This window comes from Serinus canaria, chromosome Z (assembly GCF_022539315.1).
Source record: "Serinus canaria isolate serCan28SL12 chromosome Z, serCan2020, whole genome shotgun sequence".
In the NCBI taxonomy this organism is placed as follows: domain Eukaryota; kingdom Metazoa; phylum Chordata; class Aves; order Passeriformes; family Fringillidae; genus Serinus; species Serinus canaria.
The window spans coordinates 6,018,731-6,040,518 of record NC_066343.1 but is presented as its reverse complement, the minus strand read 5'-3'; the positions used below and the strand labels follow the sequence as shown (position 1 = coordinate 6,040,518).

The window sequence follows — 21,788 nt, the reverse complement described above, 5'->3', positions numbered from 1 at the left end:
TTTGACTTTTTCTTTCTTTTTTTTTTTTTTTTTTTTTTCCTTTCATTATTTTGGTGGATTATGTGCTAAAAGGAGAGATGCATTTTAACACAGGACAACACCTTTTTGTGACTGAATAAAGTCACTCCCATGAGTGGTACAGTCCTTTCAGTTGCTAAATAACCCTTAAGAGGCCTGATAAAACACTCCTCTTTGGAGTCAACAGCATTACTGGCACTGAAGATTTTAGAGGCTTCTAGCTTTTTATTTGAAGATACAATTTTTGATATAAAGGAGGAGCATCAATTTGTTTAAGAGATTCCTGAGACCCCACCTTTCCCAGGGACTGACCATTCCTCAAACTAAAGATTATTTTCCTGCGTTGAAACTCACCCAAGCATTCCTCCTGCGATGGTGACAGCTGATGCCCCCGGGGGCAGTCACAGCGAAAGCTCCCCTCAGTGTTCACACAGGTGCCACCTCTGCACAGCAGAGGGTTGCGTTCACACTCATCTATATCTGCAAAGAAACCACCACGTGCAGATATAAAACGGGCACATGTAAAGGTAACAAAGAGAAAAGCAGTTCCCTGTGTATAAGTGAGAAAATGAAGGGATTGTTTCATGGTGTTACACCTCTACTCACGCGGCGCAACAGAGGAAACCAAAAACCATGTATTATTTTTAACTCTAAAAATGGGTATTTTTCTTCTCAAGAAAACCAGAAATTCATCATTTAACATTAGATATTCAGGAAAACATGACAAGCAAAGGCAGCAAAGTTTTGGATATTGCCTTTTAGAACAATGGATTAATGTAATGTATATATATTTTTAAATTGATTAAGGCAATCAGACACCTGTTCATGTATGCACTGAAATTCCTGTCTGTGGATGCAGTTATGGTGATAAAAAATGGTGTATCAATTTTTACAGAATAAGTGTCTCTTAAGGGTATAAGTAATTAGCATACAGACCAAGCAAGGCTATATACTTAATTCAGTTATCTGTCTTTATAAACTGCATATCTGATTCATTTGCTCATGAAATCACAGTAATGACACATCTGAAGTGCTCAGCTCAGGTAACAGCCAGGCTTTGCACAGCAAACAGAGACTCCAGGGCATCCTGGCAACACTTACCCATGCAGTTCTTCATCATCATAAATCCACTTTCGTAGCCATCAAAGCACTCACACTCAAAGCTGCCAGGAGTGTTGACACAAGTGCCACTTCCACACAAGTCTGGGGAGATCCTGCACTCATCAATGTCTGTTTCATAGCAGTGGAGAGGTTAGAAAAATCAAACTGGGTTTAAGGTTATCCTGCTTTTCACAGAAAAGAAATGCCACTGTAAATTAAGTCTACAGAAACTATATACAGTATGTAAATCAACAGAGAAAAAAAATTACTTATAAAAACTTCTGATTATGTGAAACGGTTCAGGAAAGATTTGTAAGGCTGAGTCTTCAGAGCTCTCAGGCCATAGTAAACTATGTAACAAGTCTGCCTCTATTAAGTGTAATTTAAGGTTAGATTCTTAAGGAAAAACTAAGTGTAAGACATTCCAAGATATCATTCTTACAGAGGTATCAAATGACTCCATGACTACAATGCCACTGACTATAATTTGAATATTATGAAGATATTTATCCAGTAATAGCATTATAAGCTTACATACACCCTTTCCATTAGGAATTAGCTCCTATCAAAGCTAGATTTACAGTTCACTGGTTGTCTTGTTAGTTAAGTTTGAATGAAACCCACTGCAGAAAACAATAGCAGAAAAGAGAGAAGAGCTCTTTTTAAAATCACACTGGTAGTGAGTGAGAAATCTAAAGGGGGAATATGGATGTGATCCAGTGAAACAGGTAAGTGTTGCAGGAGAGGACTTTGTGTCACTGCCCAGGGACAGGTTTCTGCTGGGTGATGACACCCAGACCTCACAGATGTGTGGAGGTGTCAGACCGACATGGCAGATCTGTCACATTACTGAGTATCTGGGTTCCTACAAACTTTATAAAACAATTTCTTGCTGATTTAAAACAAGCAAAAAAGTAATCTCTTTCAGAAAACCTGTTTCTCTACAGCTGCTCAGTGGAGTAATTTCATCACCACAGAACAGAATGGGGAAAAAAAAGCTTTTGCAAGGAGTTTTCTGACCTGTTCTGGTTAGTTTAGAAATAAAGTTTGTAAAATACATTCTTCATCAATGCAATCACTATACAAACAAGGAAATCACCAGTTAGGGCAACATTAGCATCCAGACCAACCTCAGTGAACATGCCTTACCACCCACACTTCATAGTTATTACTCAGACACACTCAGGGACGCCTGTACATTGTAACAAAACCTCCTTCACTTTCAGCCACCCACAATGCTGGCATCCAAGTTCCCACAGCCACACAACTGTCAAGCTTATCTTCAGATTTTCCAGACAGTAAAGAACAAAATCCTAAACTTGTAAATTAAGCACACGTGTCTGTGTCTTCCTGAGTTAACGCTGCACTGGTGTCAGATTTGCTGAGGTGCCCTTGTGTGTTCTCAGCCATCAAATCTAAATGAAACTTTACCTGCAGTCTCTAAAATCATTTGGTGATACAATGACCAGAGAGTAAGAAACATAAATAAATATAATTTCTCTGTTAGAACATTAAACTTGGCTTTGCTGGCGATCCTTATTGATTTTTCTTGTTGTACTGATACAAGCATGACCTGAGCAGTTTGAACATCAATTACAAAAATATAAAAGTGTTGTATTTATTAAATAATGAGTTTCTGAAAGGAAAACTTGAGACTGTTGGCCACTCTGTCGAAAGATTAAGCTCTCAGAAACTGAAGGGAATTAATGGCATTGGGTTTCCAGATCACCAAGCTATGCCACAAGAGCAAGTCCCTTTAAAAAGCCCCAGGGATGTGGTGGAGCCCCCATCACTGGATCTTTCCAAGGTGAACAGGGTGCTAGATAACCTCATCTGGGCTCCCTTTCCTCACAGCAGGTTGAAGGAACAGGTTGGTTTTTCCAGGTCTTTTTTAACCAGGACTATTCCATTATTCTAGGGAAAATTGTGGAAAATGCAAGGCTTACTCACCTGTACAGTTTCTTTCATCCATATCTAAAGTGAAGCCACTGTTACATCTGCATTTGAAACTTCCAATTGTGTTTCTACATTTACCATTCATGCACATACCAGGGAACACCTTACATTCGTTGATATCTGGGAATAAAAACAATGGAAGTAAAATTAAGAATTAAGAAATTCTTAAGCATGAAGATATATGGAATCAACAGGAATTTCCTGTTCCTTCTTACCAACTGCACTGAGCATAAAAGGCAGGTTTGGGTTAGAGGGGACATCCTTGGAGACCTGACTGGAGGTGAGACATTTCCCTATCTTTTTGGCTTTCTTTGCTTCACAGTAACCCAAGCAATAATTAAAAGTTTATGTTTATCAGCAGTCAAAGAAATTCAGGGATACTCTCTGAGTTGAAACTCCGGTATGTGTATGGTGCTCAAGTTTGCTTTGTGCTACAATCAATATTCCTGGCATGCCTGACCTAGTCTGTAAAATATGCAATCATTACCTGGCTGACTGGGTTTGGTTTTCAAACCAAAACCTGCCAGTTTTATCTGGAGCTGTTTTGCAAATGGTATTTTTTTCTTTTGTAGAGTACCAAGTGAAAAGCTTCACCTCTCCTCAATGCTGAGTAACACAAACTGTTAAAGAATCTTGCACAGGACAAGGCTGAATGACCTCTCCTACACTCTCTGAAATAATCTGCTGAGGCAATGTCCCTAACTGAGAATTATCTTCAACAAAAAAAAACCATCTATCTCCCACTCATTCCTGTAAATGGAACACAATAGTGGTCCAAATTAAGAAACATATAAACAGGAAGCCAAACCTCAGAAAATCTCAGCCTAGACAAGATTTATCAAATAAATAATTTTTTTAATGAAACAAGTCTTGATAAAATCATTGTTGCTATTGTTCTTGTTGTTATTTTCCTTATTTCTTTAGTAAATCAATGAAAATCAAGAGCTTTGTCTGAGAGTAATGACTCCTGAAAAGCAGAGATTATTTATGGTGAAGCAGAGGTCTCACCTGTTCTAGCCTGCTAAAGCAGCTCAAAATATTCCTAGACAAATGCTTAAGAATATACCCTTTAAAAAACCCAAAAAACAAACAAACAAACAAACAAAAAAACCAAACAAAAAACAACAAAAAAAACCCCCCAAAAATAACACCCTAGCAAATTTCTGGACCACCTGAGCTTCTGGGCACAGAAAACTAGTTTTTCTTCTCAGATTTCAGCCATCTGAAGTAACTTGGGTCTGCTTTAACACTTTCCAGCCTATTCTGTACTGTTATTGCTCTACAGGAGGTGAAGCTAACAAGAACTGGATAAAATACTTTTATGTGACTCCTTTATCACTGAAGATCCTTGTGGTCACTGCACTCATGATCACAACACAACAAACACCCTCTCATTTTAATCACTTACTGATTTTGCAAACCAGAGAAAGAATCCATCCTTCTTCAGTCTCTCAGAGAGCCCTGGTCAAATTTTAGTAATACTTTATGTTTACATCTAAAATAACTCATTTCTCACACCATTTGATGCTTGGCTTATTCCCTGCGAAGCACTGTCTTAAAAAACATACATATTTTGCACTATTCCTGTAATTCAGAGTTCCTCTCCTTTCAGGAATTTCCTTCTCCTCCTTACCCAATTCAGACCTTTTGCTCTCAAGCTCCCATGAAAGCAGAGAATCCCCTCAGCTGTACCATCAGCTCTTTCAGGCAAATACCTTTATCCCATCTCTCAAGCACACTTAACAAGCAGCCTCAAACCCAGGAATTTCCTCAGGATACCTTCACAGATGCACCCACAATTAATCCTCAGACACCAGAATTGATGCCTTAGGATTCAGCCTTTATGTTTTTCAGATCCTGTACTGCTTTAGTGTATACTCTAAAACTCCATAGCCTGTCATCTACTCTTCTCCCATTTTATTCAGGCAAAACAATTCTTCCCTAGGCATGAAACTGAAGGACACCTAACTGTCTCAGGCCCTGAAAGACATAAACAAATGTCAGAATTTGGGGGGGGCAAACTTAGAGTAAATTACTTAATTACCTGAAGCTCTAATTGGATGGTTAAGCCCTGACACATAAATGGACCAAACCTGGGTGAAAAACTCGTGGTCCTCTTCTGTCACCCTGATACTTTCTGAAAAATCCCTTCGCCAGGATTTCTTCTCCTGGCAAGATGAGAAGCCTCAGCTTCTCCATGTTTTGCTTCTCTGGAATGTGATTTGGAGAATTGTTTACCCAGCACGTGAACTGTTTTAACTTAGTGACCAATCCCAGTCCAGCTGTGTCAGCACTCTGGCCTGTCAGGGTTTTTATTACTCATTCTTGTCCAGCCTTCTGATGTGTCCTTTCTCTTTCTTTAGTACAGCTTTAGTATATAATTTTCTTTTAATATAATATAATATCAAAAAATAATAAATCAGCCTTCTGAGAACTTGGAGTCAAGATTTTAATCTCTCACCTCATCTTGGGGACCCTCACAACTCTGCAACAGTTTTCCATCTTGGGTGTAGCCTCTCTCAGAGGCTTCTGACTATTTTGACAAGCTGTACCTATTGAACGCCTTCAATAAACACCCACTTTAATCTTGTCTAGCCTCTGTTCTAGGAACACCTATTGCTGGCTGGGGTCTATGTACAAATCACAAATGGGATGGGACTATTGAGGAACAGCCTTGAGCTATTTTATTTTCCAGCATCACTCTCACTACATGGTTATGACAATGGGAAGATGCCATCAGCTCACATCCCAGGCAGCAGACCAAGAACTTAATGTGTCAGCTTTATAAGCTTGTTGACCAATCACTCAAAGCAGAAGCATATTGATAGTGCTTCTATCCAACTGCTATAAGCACACGTACCTTTGGTTAAAACAATGCCTGCTTATTTCAAATAAAATACCTGCTTGTAACCCTTAAAACACAACACACAGAGCTCCATTATTAAACTGAAAACTTTCTAATATCTTGCTAGATAAACTTTTCCATAGGTTTTCTGCCTGCATTCTGCAGCTTTCTCAAAACCCTCTAATATTATAGATTCCCACAGCACACTCCTAGCTCATTAGCACCACCAGCTCTTTCAGGCCTTTATCCATCTCTCAAGTACGCCAAGCAGCCTCAAACTATGGCATTCCCTCTGGGATGCACCCACACTCACCCCGCAGGCACCAGGAGGAAGGCTCACCTTTGTAGAACGGCCTGCCAGTGAGAAGATCCCCCCTGTTGGAGAATCCAGGGCCCCTGGGGCAGAGGGCTCGGTGTTCCTGGGAGCCGGGCGCGGGGCAGCGCTGGCAGCCGGAGCCCCAGGCAGCCCCCAGGGCGCAGCAGCAGGAATCCATCCGGAGCCTGCCGGGCACGGGCTGCACACATTCCTCCTCCTCCCACCGCAGGTAGCACTGCTCCGTGCGGATATCTGCGCTCCACAACAACAACAAACAGGCGTTTATGCCTCTCCTCGGCTATTACATTGTGAAAAATGAGTATTTTATGATATTTTCGCAAATATTTAAATGAACATTATATGTGTTGCGTTACAAAGTTATGCCGTGTTAATTTTCTTAAGCCGTGTGTTAAATATAGTTTTAGGTTATAACAAAGTGTTAAAATAGAAACTATGCTATGTAAGATACTTTTTTTAAAGAAAGGACTGGCAGCAGATAGCAGCAACAGGACACCTGAATCTTTCAGAGAAAGAGAATTTATTGCTCCATTATCAGAAGAAAAGAACTTCTTCCCATCTCACTCTTCCCCCCTCACTCAGCCGGTTAGGATTAAGAGGAAGGAGCTGTCACTGCCCAGACAGAATCCTGTGTTTGAATGGAATTTATGCATCATGTATGAGATGTATGAATATGCAAGAGGCTGTTGCTTTTAAGGGTTAATCCTCTCTTAAATGGGGTCCTTTTTCAGGCTTATTTTGCCCAGAAAATGGAACCCGGACTGTCCGTAACTCTTTGTTTCTATTGTCTCATATTGTCATTATTGTCTCATATTGTCCTAATCCAAATTGTCCAAAATTTGTATTAGTCTAATTATACTGCTATTTTTATAACCATTTTATTACTATTTTAAAATTTTAAAAACAAGTGATTGGCATTTTCCACATATGTGCTGAGGCCTGAGCAGCAGATTTCAGCTGGAGTTGACTTACAAGATGAATCCTGGGTACTGTGATTAACACCACCAGTATTATTTAGCTAAAAAGAGATTACAAAAGTGCTTATGCTAGCTCTGTATAACCTTGTATAGTTATCTATAAAGAACGTATCTATTTTAAGAAACAGAAATTTCTAAGTGCTGTTGATGCCATAGGATTTTACCTTGTATTTTTTTCATATATTTATGTATTTTTATATCATCCTGCAATTCTTTAGTGGATAACTCTAAGCTCTATATACAGAGCAAGCTACTGTCTTCATATTTTGGTCACACAAAACAATTCCTCTCTAGGCCTGGGAATCAAGGACACCTCACTGACTCAGGCCGCAAGAAATGTAAACAGAAGTGAGTTGGGGGGAGCAAACAGGGTAAATTACTTCTCTACCTGAAGCTGTAATGGAATTGCAAATGTAATTGGAAGATTAACCCCCAATATGCAACTGGACCAAACTTATAAAAGTATAAAAACCTGTGACCTGTCATCCATTTTGGTTGCAAGCCCTGGCAGGGTTTTGTCTGTCTTCAGGAAGTGTACCTGAAGGCCCTTCAATAAACATAACCACTTTTTATTCCCTTAATTTTGTCTGGCCTCTGCTTTTGGGTAGCCCTGGAAAAGGCATCAATTTCTTCATGAATAGAGGCCTGTTTGTGGGGTATTTTAGGGGAAACTCTCCAAAGCTGAGGACTGGGCTCTGGCCAAGTCCCAGTCCTTGCTGGATGGGACATGTGCCACCAGATCCAAAAGCTTCTGTGCTAAAAATATAATCAAATTGCTTTGACTTGGTGATTTGGGCCTATAAAACTGGACACACTTTCGGGGTGAATTTGGAAACCCCAGCTACAAGTGGACACACTGTCCAGGATTTTCCCAATTGCTGGGAAGGGTTCTCCAGGTCCTCACTGGGAATGGGGCTCCCCAGCCACTGAGGATCTGGATGATGGTGAGGCATTTAGGCAACTAGGGATGAATCTTTCTCAATCACTATCCTTTCTCTCATACAGTAATGATTAGGGGCACTACCTTGCTTAGTTTTACTTGTTGCTAAAGCCTATCGTGTAGTTTTATGGAATGAATTATTTCACTTTTGTGTTGCCTTTATATTCTTAGTAATACCATTGTATATTTTCTTACATGTCTTTATATTCTTAGCAAAACACCATTCTTTCCATTGGTGTCTGTGTTTTTTAAATCAGCCCTGTCAATTGGCAGAAGACAAGCACACATTAACACTCAGCTCCTGCTCAAGACTCTGCATTTCTGCACAATGTTCAGCCATCTGAAGTTGCTGATGTTGCACTACAGTTAAATTTCTGAATACTTCCTATGCCACATAAATGTACAAGAATTTATTTTGTTGTCTCCCCATATAAAGATAAATCCCTACACTCACATCTCTGCTTTCTAGGATTCTGTGTATTTGACAGGACAGACACATTTATTTCTTTACTGTACCAAGTATTATCACATATTAAACGACCCTTTTATTTGATGGGACAGCCACATCTGTTCCTTTATTGTACCAGACATTCTGATTTATGAAATGACCCTTCTGTGGCTCTTGTGGTTAAAAAAAAGAAAAAAAAAAAAAAAAAAAAAGAAGGTAAAAAACCCCAAAAACAACAAACAAACAAACAAACAAAAAAACCCCTCCCTACATTTATGTTACTCAATTCACTTACTAGTGCAGTGACTACAGATAAAAACAAAAAAGCTGACTGTTAGGCTTAGTGTGACACCAGGAAAATACAATAAGGTTTCCAGAAAAGTTAATTATGGTTATTATACTCAAGGGTCCATCCCATTAGCAGCAAAGAAGGTCAACCAGAAGCCAAATCAACCAAGTGTGCAGGAAAAATCTCGTACTAGTGTACCCAAATGTCAAGAAAAGAACCACACACTGGCCTGTGCACTGAAAATAAAAAGAGTGATTTGCACCAGCATATTTGTGCTCACCATCCATCACTGCTGCTCCTGAACAGGAGTCAGAGCAGGGACAGCACTTTAGCACAGCCTACTGACTGCACCGAGGACAAAACAAGCCTCAAAGCAAACTCATTCCTCGAAGGCATTAACAACTCCTCTCTGAACTGGCACAGATATTTGACATCTAAGCAGGCACGTTACCTGGGATAATTCAGAAATAAACCACGCTTTCTTTCCAGCCCCTTGAAGAACGACTCTGGACAGCTGTGGGACACAGCTGTGAGAGTGGGGCGTGCTCTTACCTAAACACACTCGCCCTGTGCCGTCCAGGGTCAGCCCCTCGGGGCACTCGCAGTGGAAAGAGCCTCGGCTGTTGATGCAGCGCCCATTGGGACAAACCCCCGGGAAAACCTCGCACTCGTTCACGTCTGTCGGGGAAACAAAGAGCTCAGTTACCTGCTGGCTCCAAGGGGAGAGCTACAGCTTTATGGAGAATTTTAAGTGACAGGAAAGAAATAATACAGTGAATCCCCTATTATGACAGGGAAAAAAGTGACATATTGAGTGTAGTATGTGATCTGAGGTAATTCATGCTTATATGAAATATGCATAAAATAAAGTTGTGAATAAAATTGTGTATGTAACAAAAATCCAAAAGCCTAAGACCACTGACACTCAGGAGACAGACTGCCACAGCGAAATTGTGAAACTCCAGATGGCAGCAAGGAAAGAAAGCCGAATTAGCAAGCAAAAGGACGAGGCCGGCGCAGTGATGAGCCTTTCCCGGGACTATCCCGGGAACTCTGCAAGAGCCATGAACACTTGGTAAGTATCTTCAATCAAGATAACCAGAGTCTCAGGAACATACAGCTGAACACCGGGTTCCCATAACTCGATCAAACACCAGCCACCTCCCAGAAACAGCATTGTCCAGCCCTGCACAGAGAAAAGAGACTTCATGCATAGGCGGGGTGACAAAAGAAATGGGGGCACCTCTGCCTCAGGCAGAAAAAGCTGTATAAAACAGCCCCGAGGAAGACAACATTTGTGAACAGAGGGGGATCCGGAGTGAGAGAGGTCGGATTGAGTTTCACCCAGCGCCGATCCCGAGCTCGACGCTGTCTCTGGCTGTGGCTATCGAGGACCACATTTTTGGTCGTGAAAATAAAACCTTTTGTTATTACTATTAATTCATCTTCTTCATTTATTACATATAACATTGAGTAAGAAGCAAAAACTTCACCTTCACAGGTAACACCCTTCACTCTGGCAAATCCTCTTGAGCAAGCTGTGTCTGGAATCAAGCCAGAGAGGTATTGTTATTGCTTTAGAGCGACAGGAAGGCAGGAGCAGAAAATTTAAAAATACATGGATCTTCAAAATTTGCTAATTATTTCACTCTGTAAGGTGGGGAGTGCTCTAGCCTCAATCAAGAAAAGTACTGACTCATATTTAAACTATTGACTCATGTTTAAACTATTGATTCATGTTTAAACTAAGTGAATAGTTGAGGAAATTAATCTTACACTGTTACTTTCTCATCTGCTTTCCTTAGTGAAATGATCAGCATCTAATCAGATCAATCCCTGCACTCACATGTAGCTAAAAGGTAAAATTCCTTCAAGAGGCCTGAAGATTTAAAACTGTACTAATGTCAGTTTGCAGCTTTTTTTCCCCACCAAAGCTTAATAATGGATCTGAGCAATGAGCTTACTTGAGGAAATGCATGTAAAATGTAGCATCATATAACAATTTCAGAGCTTGCTGTAATTTAACTACTTGCAGAGTAGGAAATTCAGAGCCCAAACTCACCCAATCTGAGCTGATTAGCTGTCTAGATTGACTAGATTTTGATCAGTTTTTCCAGTCTAACCTGACCATCTGCTTCCTGAAGTCCAAAGGAATACCTTTGCTGCACTGCACAGTTAAAAGCTCTGCTGGATGCTGCCTGCATTCTGCTTGTTAGGGGGGATACATGAGCCCACAGTTACTGTTCCAATTGAAACGAGAGGCTAAAACATCTTGACACCAGTTCAACTGCCAGTGGCACTTTTCAAACCTTAAGGGGATTGGTATTTTTGCCATAAACTAGAGTACAGCTAGCACTGCTGCTTCCAGCTTCCATAACTAGCCCTGCAATCTAACAGCAGCACTATTTCTGCAGTCGATAATGGTACACAAACTACATGTTTGAAAAGATCTGGGGAAAAAGTGTTAACAGCCCACAATATAAAAATGAATTTTGCCAGATATTTCACATTACTGTTTCAGCCCTTTACCTCCCCCCTATCCCAGTCAATACACAGTCCTTGTGGAGATGAAACATATTGCAGCCATTAAGAGGTTTATTCATATGTTATTTCCTGGTATGTTTCAAAGTCCTCAGAATGATCCTGATGGTGCAGATTACAAGTCTAAAATAGATCACTTCTAAAGAAGACAACTTCTTTTCATAGGTTTTTCGGGAGGGGGGGTTGGTTTTGGTGTTTTTTGTTTAGATTAGTTGGTTGGTTTTCTTGTTTGGGGTTTTTTCATATACAGAGATTATAAGAATCTACTAGTGATACTCATTCCCTTCTCCCAAAAGATGCAGGATGGTGGAGCATACCCAATTCACACCGTTCACATGGGCTGCCCCAAGCTGCTCCTAAAGTAGCACAGCACTCAGATTTCAGCGTGGCACCGTTGATGTTGACTTCACAGTGGCTGTCTCGGATATTAAGCCAACAAGTCCCCTTCAGGCTGTCTGCAGCAGAACAGAAAGCAAAAACAATACAGAATTGTCACAGCTAGAAGAGCTGGCATACCACATCCATGACACCAGCAGACAGAGAACCAAGTGAGCACAGGCTCTCTTTAAAAAGAAAAATCTTCCATTAGAGTTATTTCGTACACAGTTTAGATACATAGTGCTAAATAGTGCTATATTTATCTAAACTAAATATTTTATTTTAGTGTAAAGGGATAGCACTATCAATGAAAGTGACCAACAAAACCACACTGCCTGAGGCATTTTACAATCCAGGTCCCACAGCTGGCAGAGGTCTTCCAGACATTGCAGTGGATTTATTAATTTCTTTCAGCTAGTGGCTGATCCATCTAAAATATACAAAAGCAGAGATCCCAACACAGAACTCCCTTTCCTGGGTGTCTGCCTGAACCCTTTCTGAAATGCAGGTGTTCTTGTCTTTCTCAAAGGGAAGCCTTCCAGATTGTAAGGAAGTTTAAAAAAAAAACAAAACGCGGTGGATAGGAGTGTTCTATGTTATTTTAGGGGTCTGGTTCTGCTGCTGCATTGGCTACACTGAAAAGTCAGCCAGATCTCAAATCAGGTACATACATTTTAAGTTTTACCTTCAACACCTTTTTACACTCCCCTACCTTAACAAGGTTACTCTCAAATGGTACATTTATTGAGACAGGGAATCCTGTCTCAAGGATTGGTGATCAGGCAGCAACAGCAGCCTGTAAGGTCATACCTAAAATGGGAGCTCAGCCTAGGAGGGGTTTAAATGTAGGTACACACTCAAGAGTTCAAAGTGACCCGGGCAAATTTAGTTTGATCAATAATGAAAGGAAAATAGGATTTGACTTTAAGATTTACATGCACTGTATGTGCAAAAAGCCAGATATTTTACCAGTACCTTATGTTCAGGAACAATGTGCTTAAGACAAAATCATTCCAACTTATTTTCTTCCAAACAGCTTCAAATTTTCTACCAAATCACATTAAAAATGATGCAAGCCACAAGGAGCACAACCTTTCTTTAGGTTAAAGCAACAGTAAAAAAACCTCACCCAATAATGTGAAATCACCCCCAGAAACTGGGCAGGGTATTTCATTAACAGCTAAGTGTGAAACAGTTTATTATTTAGGTTAACATTGGTCTCAAACATGCGGGACAGAGCTCCACACTTGAACAAGTGCATAAATACAGAACTCAGCATTATTTACTTTTGCTTTCCAACTTTATAGGAGTGAAAAATAAAAACCAGTATGTCAAAAATTATTTGCATTTTCCAAATTAGCAGGTGCTTCTGCTCACACCAGCTGCATCCACACTATCCTGCCAAAGTCTGCTTGTCATATCCTTTTCAGGCTATTCCTTTATTTAGCATCATCTCTTTTGTCCAGATAAAAATCTTTGGTGAAAGAGTTATTATCCAACATCAAAGCATTCCTTCTCTTGCTCTTATCTCTTTTATTCTGACTTGAAGAAGAATATATGCATAATACAGGCAGATGGCATCCTACTTATTGTGCACTGTATGAACTCCAAAAATCTTGACTAAAATATGTGTCAAAAGCATCCAAAATTGTGTATTTCAAAAAGCACAAATGGCAGTATCCCTAAGGTAGGGGCAATTCCCAAAATAGCAATGAAACACTTGTATACTTCAAATATGCTTCAAAACCAATTCCCCCTTTTTTCCCCTCCACAAGCATGGTCTTAATATTGCAAAAGCTGCCCATGGGCAAGCAAAGTATGTCAATATCATTGCTGAAAGTTTTTATTACAACTGCTGAATTTACAACCCTCATTTGCTGAAGGCTTGAGCTTAATCTGAGGGCAAATGACTGTAATTTGAGCAAGGGATTTTTCTCTCTCTGCCCAGGAAAGCTCACAGAAAGAGAGAAATGCCTCACATCTATGCTGAACAATGTGGTACTGATTCTGGTTCTGACATGAGAGCAAATTTGAAAGTTAAAAAAATAAAATTGTCAGAATCAGAAATTATCTTACTTTGATCATTCCTGTGCAGAACACAAAAAATCCTAAACCTCAATACAATTTTAGCCTTTCATTTGTGATCAGGAACAAGGTATCTGTTGCTACAGTAGTGCTTTACAGAAGCAATCTGTCAAAAAAAAAAAATAGGAATAGGGCAAATATATTCAATATACAAGTTTTTCTCCACAGGTTTTACGGAGGAAAATCAGCTTGAGATTTAAAATAGCACTTAGCACAATAAGAACACTTTTAAGTTTTTCCACACAAGTCACCTGTAATCTCCAGCCCCTCACTCATTTTTCAATAACCCAGCCTGCTCCCCTCTCATTGCTTCCAATGCCAATGAAATTTTGGCCAAGGTGGAAAAACTGGGCTCTAGCAGTAAAATCTGTGTATCTTGCACCAGCTCTACTTCTCACCCTTCTGTCTTAACATATTCACACTTTTAGTGGAAAACCATGGTTCCTGAGACAGTTTTTGTTAACATGAAACACTAATGATTAGGCTCACAGTATGTAGCTGGATCCTGTTCTTCAGTTTTTATCTGACAACTCAGCTAATTTTTTTGTTTATATTTTCTGTTATTTGTCACAGCTATCCAGGCCAAATGGGACCTCATACTGTAAACAACCCAACGAAAACCATTTGCAAAGTAAATCCAGAACACTATTATAATTAGGCTCTTTGTGAACTTGTGCCCCCTTTGGATGTAAGAACACAAGATTAAAAATAAGAAGTACAAAAAGCATATGTTAGCATGGTTATATCAAGAAATTACCACAACAGGAAAATTACAAAAACAATAATAAACTTCACCGGCCAGTAATGCTACAAGGAAATGTAAGAGAAAGCTTAGGCACAAAAGTAACATTCACTTAAAAAACACATTAAGGCATGGAAGAATACCATAATTAAACAGAAGCTCAAGTCATTGCATTCATTTTTCCACTTTAAGAAAACTGTGACAAGAAAATTCAAATGAAAAACACCAAACAAATCCATATGAAAACAAAAGTAATCTTTAAGAATCCACTTAATAATGACACCCACTTATTAATGACACTGAAATACATCCAGAGCACCACACATATCCTACAATAATTTCAATTATGCTACAAAAATAATATGAAAAAATGGCAGCTTATAAACACCTGCAGTGTGCAGAGGACTGCAAGCCTTTTGAATTTTCTTAGAAAGCCAAGGAAAAAAACCTACATTAATGAATGGCTTTCAAAGATAATGCCAATAACATCCTGCAGACAACTGCTGCTGCTTACTCCAATAAAACCTCTGCAGCATTCTGCTTTTTTTCCAAAAGAATCAACAAAGGATGCTCACATTTTTAGATACATGTAGAATATGTGTGTGCATATAGATAGATGTTTATAAAAAGGGAAAATAAAAGGAGTAAACACCCACCAATACAAATCAGTCCTGTGGGGTCCAACTTGCTGCCAGATGAACACTCACAGTGGAACGACCCAAGGTTGTTCCTGCAGGCACCATTGACACATGGGCTGCTTTCACATTCATTTATGTCTGTAATCCAGAAACAAAAGGCATTATTAGGACTAAAGAGTGCTTCTGGGAAGTATTCCATGGTAATTTATACTCTCTAAATGCTGTTGTGGACTGTGAGGGACCAGGACTGCCGGAAATATTTGCCCCTCCTCTCCTCCCAGCAAGGCTTGTATCAAAAGATACAAGGACAGACAGGTAGGCTGCATTTTGAAGTGCACATATTTTGGAGGTGTTAATTAAATGGCCCTTTTCTACAAGGACAATTAATTTCCAACAGCATGGGCCATAAAGTTCTCCAGCATCAACTACAACTGTCCTGTGAGAAAACAAAACTCTTTGTTCACAGAAGGCAAAGGCATTCCCAGCCACACCATGCAGAGAACAAACAAAGCCCTCATTGTTTCTGCCATTTATGGCTCCATGGGAAGAATTAAGAAAACTCTGTCAGAAGCAAAGTATCACAATGCTGGGTGCAATTCTCTAGTTATGGAAAAGCTGAAGAAATAGCAGTTGTAATTGGAATACTGTAAATGGTACTTCTCTTTAGCCCCAAAATCCTGTTTATTATCCCTGTGAGGTTTTTAAGCTGGTTCACATGCAAGAATAGGACCCCTGCAGACAGCAGTATTTGCTGATTTTTTCTCTTTAGTAGAATCAGTTTTAAGATTGATACAATACATATTCTCTCCAAGAAAAAATGTGGATGCATATCCACCATTTCTTTCTGAACCCAAGCAATCTGATTTTTTTATATGCATCCTGAATCAAGCCATACATTCTACTCCAACCAGTTCCCTTTGGCAGGCTTGAAGTAAAAAATGTTTAGTGCTTGCCTATATTTGCTAGCAGTGCTTCAGGAATATCCTGTAATATCTATAAATTAAACCATCTTAATTTAATGTAGTATCTAGCTAAGCACTAGTGATATTAACAGCATCAAGAGAACATTTTCAAGACAAACTGAAATGTCCTCCCTATTTTTTTCTTAAAGTTTTCTAAGAGATATATTTTGCTATTTTGTTATGATGCACCAAACCTTCCTTTCACCATGCATGTGCATCACAGGAAGCAACAGGTATTTAAATATATTTCAAAATATGAATGTATTAATTAAAAAAAAAAAAAAAAAAGAAAGAGATAAAAATGCCCAGAATCAGTAAGTAAACTTTGGAAACTTTGGATATGTCTCTTCATGCCAAAAGCAAGCACCTAATTTAAATGCCAGCTTTCACAGATCTTTTACTTAATGGACTTATCTACAAAGAGCAAACAGGACTTGTCTTTGTCAGCAACTTTTTGAACAACAACAGAGCTTTATGCTTTTGAAGCCTGATTTTAAACTGTGGGTTGCCCATTTTACAGATTAATCATACACAGATACAGGGATGTAAGATCTAAGAGGCTTTATCAGGTCAGGACAATGTGCCTCATTGTTAGCTCTGATAGAATAAACTCCAAGTCCCTCTGCATCCAAGCGGGCAATCTGGAGTCCTCACCAGCAATTATCTGCTCTGCACCAAGGCCTTGACCTCCCCATGGATATATTTTATACTCTCTTACCTCAATTTTTATTACCCAGGAAATGCTCCCTGTCTCTGTTGCTTCTCACTCTCTGGCTTCCCCCAGCCAGCAATACCTGGTGGTGGGGAGTGTTCTCTGCTGCTTTTGCAGAGAAAACAGAGTGGTTCTTAAAATCACAGATCACTCTGACACAAAAAAAAAGTAATCTTAATTATCTACTTTGTGTCAAATAATCCTCTGAATAGAAATGCTCTGGGACAAAGACACACTTTTGCTTCCTCTCCATCTGCCATCTTGCTTTCAGAAGTTTGTCTAGCTTTAAAAAAAAGAAAAAAATTGAAAAGACAGGACAAACTAACAAAATGGAAGTGATGTATTCTCCATCCAAACAATCACAAGTGCACCTCCATTCTTTAAGTAAGCTGCAACTTGAGAGAAATTTCCATGAGGGACCAGGCATCATCCGTGAAGGTATTTAAAGCTGAAAATGGGTGATTTTCATGTGAAGTGTCACACTTTTAACAGCTGTCAGCTGACCTCACACAGGGGTTTGCACAGACACAATCAATGTGCAAGACAAAGTAAAAAGCAGACAGCTGTCACTATCCAAATCATCACTTCAAGAAGATACATGAAAGGTAAACTGCTTCACATTTATGGGAGCAATATGAGGTTATCTTGCTTATCTTTGATTTTCCCTGGCATTTAGCAAGGTACAACCAATTTTCTTCTAAGAAAAGACATGTTTTTGTTTCAAATTTTCAGAGTTTAAACGAAAATCTGACAAAAACAATTGAGGGCCACACCAATTGTGGCCAGTGTCCCTGAAACTACAACAAAAGAAGGGAATAAGTGGAGATAGAGGGGCAAAAATTCAACACCTTTTAAAAAGTAGAGTCAGCTCTCTTGGCTTCATGGGCTGTGCTCCAGGCCTTTCTGCATTTTATATACTTTAGCACTATGCTAAGAAGAAAAATGGAAACAAAACTCCAAGCCAAATAAATTTGAATAGCAATAGGCTGATAATAGTGCATTGACTGCATCCCAAAATCACCATCCAGGAAAGAAAAATAAAATTAAAAGATGGTATTAAGTGCATTTCAGCATTACTGCACTGCTGAATCAAGTGAAAAAGTATCACATGCACAATGTAAACTAACTCCAAAACCTGTTTCCCTACAGCTTCTCATAATAATACTAAATGGTAATTTTTAAAAGAGTAAGCAACAAACCAAATGGATTTTAACACTATTTTGTATGGTAAAATAAAACCTGCTATGTATGGAGATATTTATTGAGGTGTGTTTTATATATATTTTTTTTTAAAGTGAGTATACATTGTAAACGTCAGAGAAAGAAAAACTGAAACAGTCCACTGTACATTCCTGGAAATGAACTTCAAAGCACATCTGGTTTACATTTAACTAGTTATGTCACTGGAAACACAAACTAAACCATGGAGCTTGTCATAAAAATCTCAACTTTCACAGACTCTGGTGCCTCAAACAAGTCTCCTGCTCCTCACAACAAAATGATAAAAAATTTCAACTGAACTACAAATAAAACAAGAGTTTTGTTGTTTCTTCAGAATTGCTGATGAGAGTCATATTAAAAATTTCTTGGTGACTAATAAGCATCAGAGCATTTTCAGTGCTCAACACAGAGCTCCTGACTACAGCAGGTTTTTACAACCAGTCAATTTACAACTCCAAAACGAATTATGAGAAACAGGATTTGGGCAGAAAAAGAATAATTTCTTTCTCTGCTGCCAACCCAGCATTACTACTGCCTACCCAACATGAGTAAAAACACAACACATTTAACAAGTTTTACAGATACTTTTACACAAAACCCCTCCTGACCAGCTTTTTTTACCTCACTGGCTAAATTTAGACGTCAATCTAAGGACAAGACTCAAGGTTTATTAACAGTAATAGTATCATTAAGAAATAAATCCAAGTTTACTGCTTGAAAATGCAGATACATTTTATTTCAACAGGACTGGCTGGGCTGTCTGCATTCTGGCTTCTCACACACCCAGCTTTAGGTCAGTGTTTTAGGCTCTGATGCTCTTGGTAGTGAGCACCTCCCCTGACCACACTACATCAGTTTCTCTGTCAGAAGATTCCTCAAGAAACATGTACATTAAGGGCACACAGTACATTGTTTTCACAGACAGAAACCTTGCAGTGCACTGACACTGCTCACAATGACAGACTCTGGAGAATAAATTCCTGAGCCCTGTGGGCAGATAGGCACTGAGACAGCTTGGCACAGAAAGCTCTGTAAATCCATGAGGGTTGGCACAAAAAACACCCCACTCTGAACAAGTGGTACCAATTTGTAACATGCAAAAAGAGCAAGAACTGACTTCTAAAGGTGTCCTCTGAAACCCACATGTATTAATATATAAAGGAATGTAATTTCTTTTGCATGGAAGAGGTGAAGACGTTTTGTATAGAACATGTGAATGTTTTATACTGCCAGAATTTAAAACTTTTCCACTTTCCTTTCTATGTGTTTGCTTAGCTGTATGGCAGTAACTTCTGCATGATCAATAATAATAAGGAGCTGAGGACAGTAATATCTTCCACCACTTCAGAAAAATCTGGATGATTACACTGGCTCATAGAACAAGTGTTTTGCAACCAAGAACTACAGCTTCCCCATCACTCAAAGAAATGCAAAACCATTTACTATAAAAACTTCCTACTAATTACAAATACTGAGATTTACTGTGGAACTAAACAAAAAATAAAGGAGAAGACCAGTAAAACTGTACAACTCGTAATACTGATTAAGAGTTGGCACATAAGCTAATGCTTCCAATTTCACTTTTTTGGTACAGTTTTCCATGTATTTTTTTAAATAACTAAAATTGCTCATTAGTTTCTGCTATATGACATTTTTTTCTGCTTTAACATCTGTGTTAAATAGTAATATTACTAATTAGAAAGATTATTTAGAAATATTACTATTTATAAATGTTACTATTATGAAGAAAGCGATTTTGATTATGCTGAAAAAACAAAGGAAAATTTTAGTATTACTAGGCAGTAATGCCCAGGTCCTGGAATGCATTACAGATAATAAGATTTGATCTAGAATTAGCTATCACCCCAGACTGAAGGGAGAGAAGAAGGGAGAAAAGGAAAAGGAGACTCTGTGATCAAGACAGATGCACTTCCCTAAATGGCAGACACAGTGTTCCTGCTATGTGATCAAAGGCAAGCACATGCTGGAGTTCAAAAATGTTGCAGCTGAGCAAAGGAAAACATTATCATATCAAATTAAATGATTACTTTGAAAGAAATTCAACAGCAACTAACACACACATTAAACAGCAGGGAAATTAAAAGAGAAATGTGCAGATTCATGCAACATCACAGCTCTCCCTTTTCCTCTGGTATCTGTCATCACTCCTGCGAGGGTTTGGCTTTGACATGACAGAATAAACAGCAGACCTGACAGGACGTGCAGGTTCCTCACCTTCACAGGTGTCTGTCTCGGAGCTGAACAGGTAGCCCCGGGGGCAGGAGCAGCTGTAGCTGCCCGGGGTGTTCCGGCAGAGCCCGTTGTCACACAGCAGCCCGTTCACAGAGCACTCGTCAATGTCTGCAGGGATAGGAGACAGACCGTGACCACAAGTGACAGATCTGACTTGCAAAGCTCTGACTCACTTCCAGGTTTTTACTGCAAAGATTTCTGCTCTGCCTTTGAAGATTTTTTTTTTTTCACTAGCAAACTCAAAAATTAGTTCACAGTTACTCTCAAAAGATTAATTATGTTTTCCTGCAATGACCTTCGTCATTGAGTTTGGTCAATGATCTTGACCTTGGTCAAAAGACAGTGATCTTTGTCATTTGTATGACTACACCATATAAACTAATGGAGGTTTATTTGCTCTGAAAACAGTATTTAAACTATTTTTTTTAAAACGCCAAAACAGCAGTATGTTAATTACTGTTCTCTCTTTTATAGGCTAAAATTGTTTGTGTTATCCATGAAGTGGATTAAAATCTATCCTGTAGGGTTCATGCATGGCAGCCATCTCAAGAGTACAGATACACCTCCCCTCCAGAGGAACACTGTATTTAAAAAAAGTATGATTAAGACCAGGCTATCAAGCACACTGACTAGAAAAATCCCATATAATAACATAATTCCCTGCACTCCTCTTAAACTAAGTAAAAATAATTCTAATAAAAAGTAATTTGTCTTCCTCATTGCCCTCATATTTATTCTATGAAAGAAGAAAAAAATACAATTTTAAGCCTTTTCCTTAATCCCATCTATGTCAAAATAACCTATGTTTATAGAAGACTATTGATAGGACCAGTCAGGATAAACGTGACATTTCATTCTGCTTCAAGCTGCCTCCTCTTTATTGACTGCTTGATTTCCAAAACCTAATACTGCAACTGAAATCTTAAATCAAATAGATTTTTAGAGAGTTCTTAAGTTTAAAAATATAGAAGTGAGAATAAAATATAATAATGATCTGGTGAATTTGGTTTCCCCAACTTCAGATTTTCCAAGCTGTGTTTACTCCTGTAAGATTCAGACAACAAAGCCTAAATTTCCCCAGATGACAAATCCAAGATTTAAGTCTGGTAGCCACTAATTAAAAAAAGATCTTCTTTACTGTCTTAATTTAACTTCATCTGATTTCAACCAAATTTGTAAACTGACATTTCCAAGAGAAATTTTGAGCTTGCTGTCACAAAATCCTTTGGCCCGAACTATGGAGTGTGGTGAATGCATTTTTTCATCAGAATCTCACAGAATAACTTCAAAATTGGACTGTAATCTGTTGGGATAAGCTCTGTAAAAACACTGAACAAACTCATACCTG

At 38.9% G+C, this 21,788-nt stretch overlaps 1 protein-coding gene across 3 annotated transcripts in view; it reads right to left on the bottom strand.

The window, feature by feature from the left end:
• FBN2 (fibrillin 2) overlaps positions 1-21,788 on the bottom strand; it is a 120,992-nt gene that overhangs the window by 42,585 nt on the left and 56,619 nt on the right. For all 3 annotated transcript variants that reach the window (XM_050986495.1, XM_050986496.1, XM_050986497.1), the window contains exons 19-27: positions 20,423-20,548; positions 15,311-15,430; positions 11,767-11,904; positions 10,402-10,452; positions 9,461-9,586; positions 6,261-6,488; positions 3,070-3,195; positions 1,120-1,248; positions 373-498 (exon numbers count right to left, since the gene is read on the bottom strand). In XM_050986495.1, the coding sequence (XP_050842452.1) occupies positions 373-498; positions 1,120-1,248; positions 3,070-3,195; positions 6,261-6,488; positions 9,461-9,586; positions 10,402-10,452; positions 11,767-11,904; positions 15,311-15,430; positions 20,423-20,548 (1,170 nt within the window). The remainder of the gene's footprint in view (positions 1-372; positions 499-1,119; positions 1,249-3,069; positions 3,196-6,260; positions 6,489-9,460; positions 9,587-10,401; positions 10,453-11,766; positions 11,905-15,310; positions 15,431-20,422; positions 20,549-21,788) is intronic.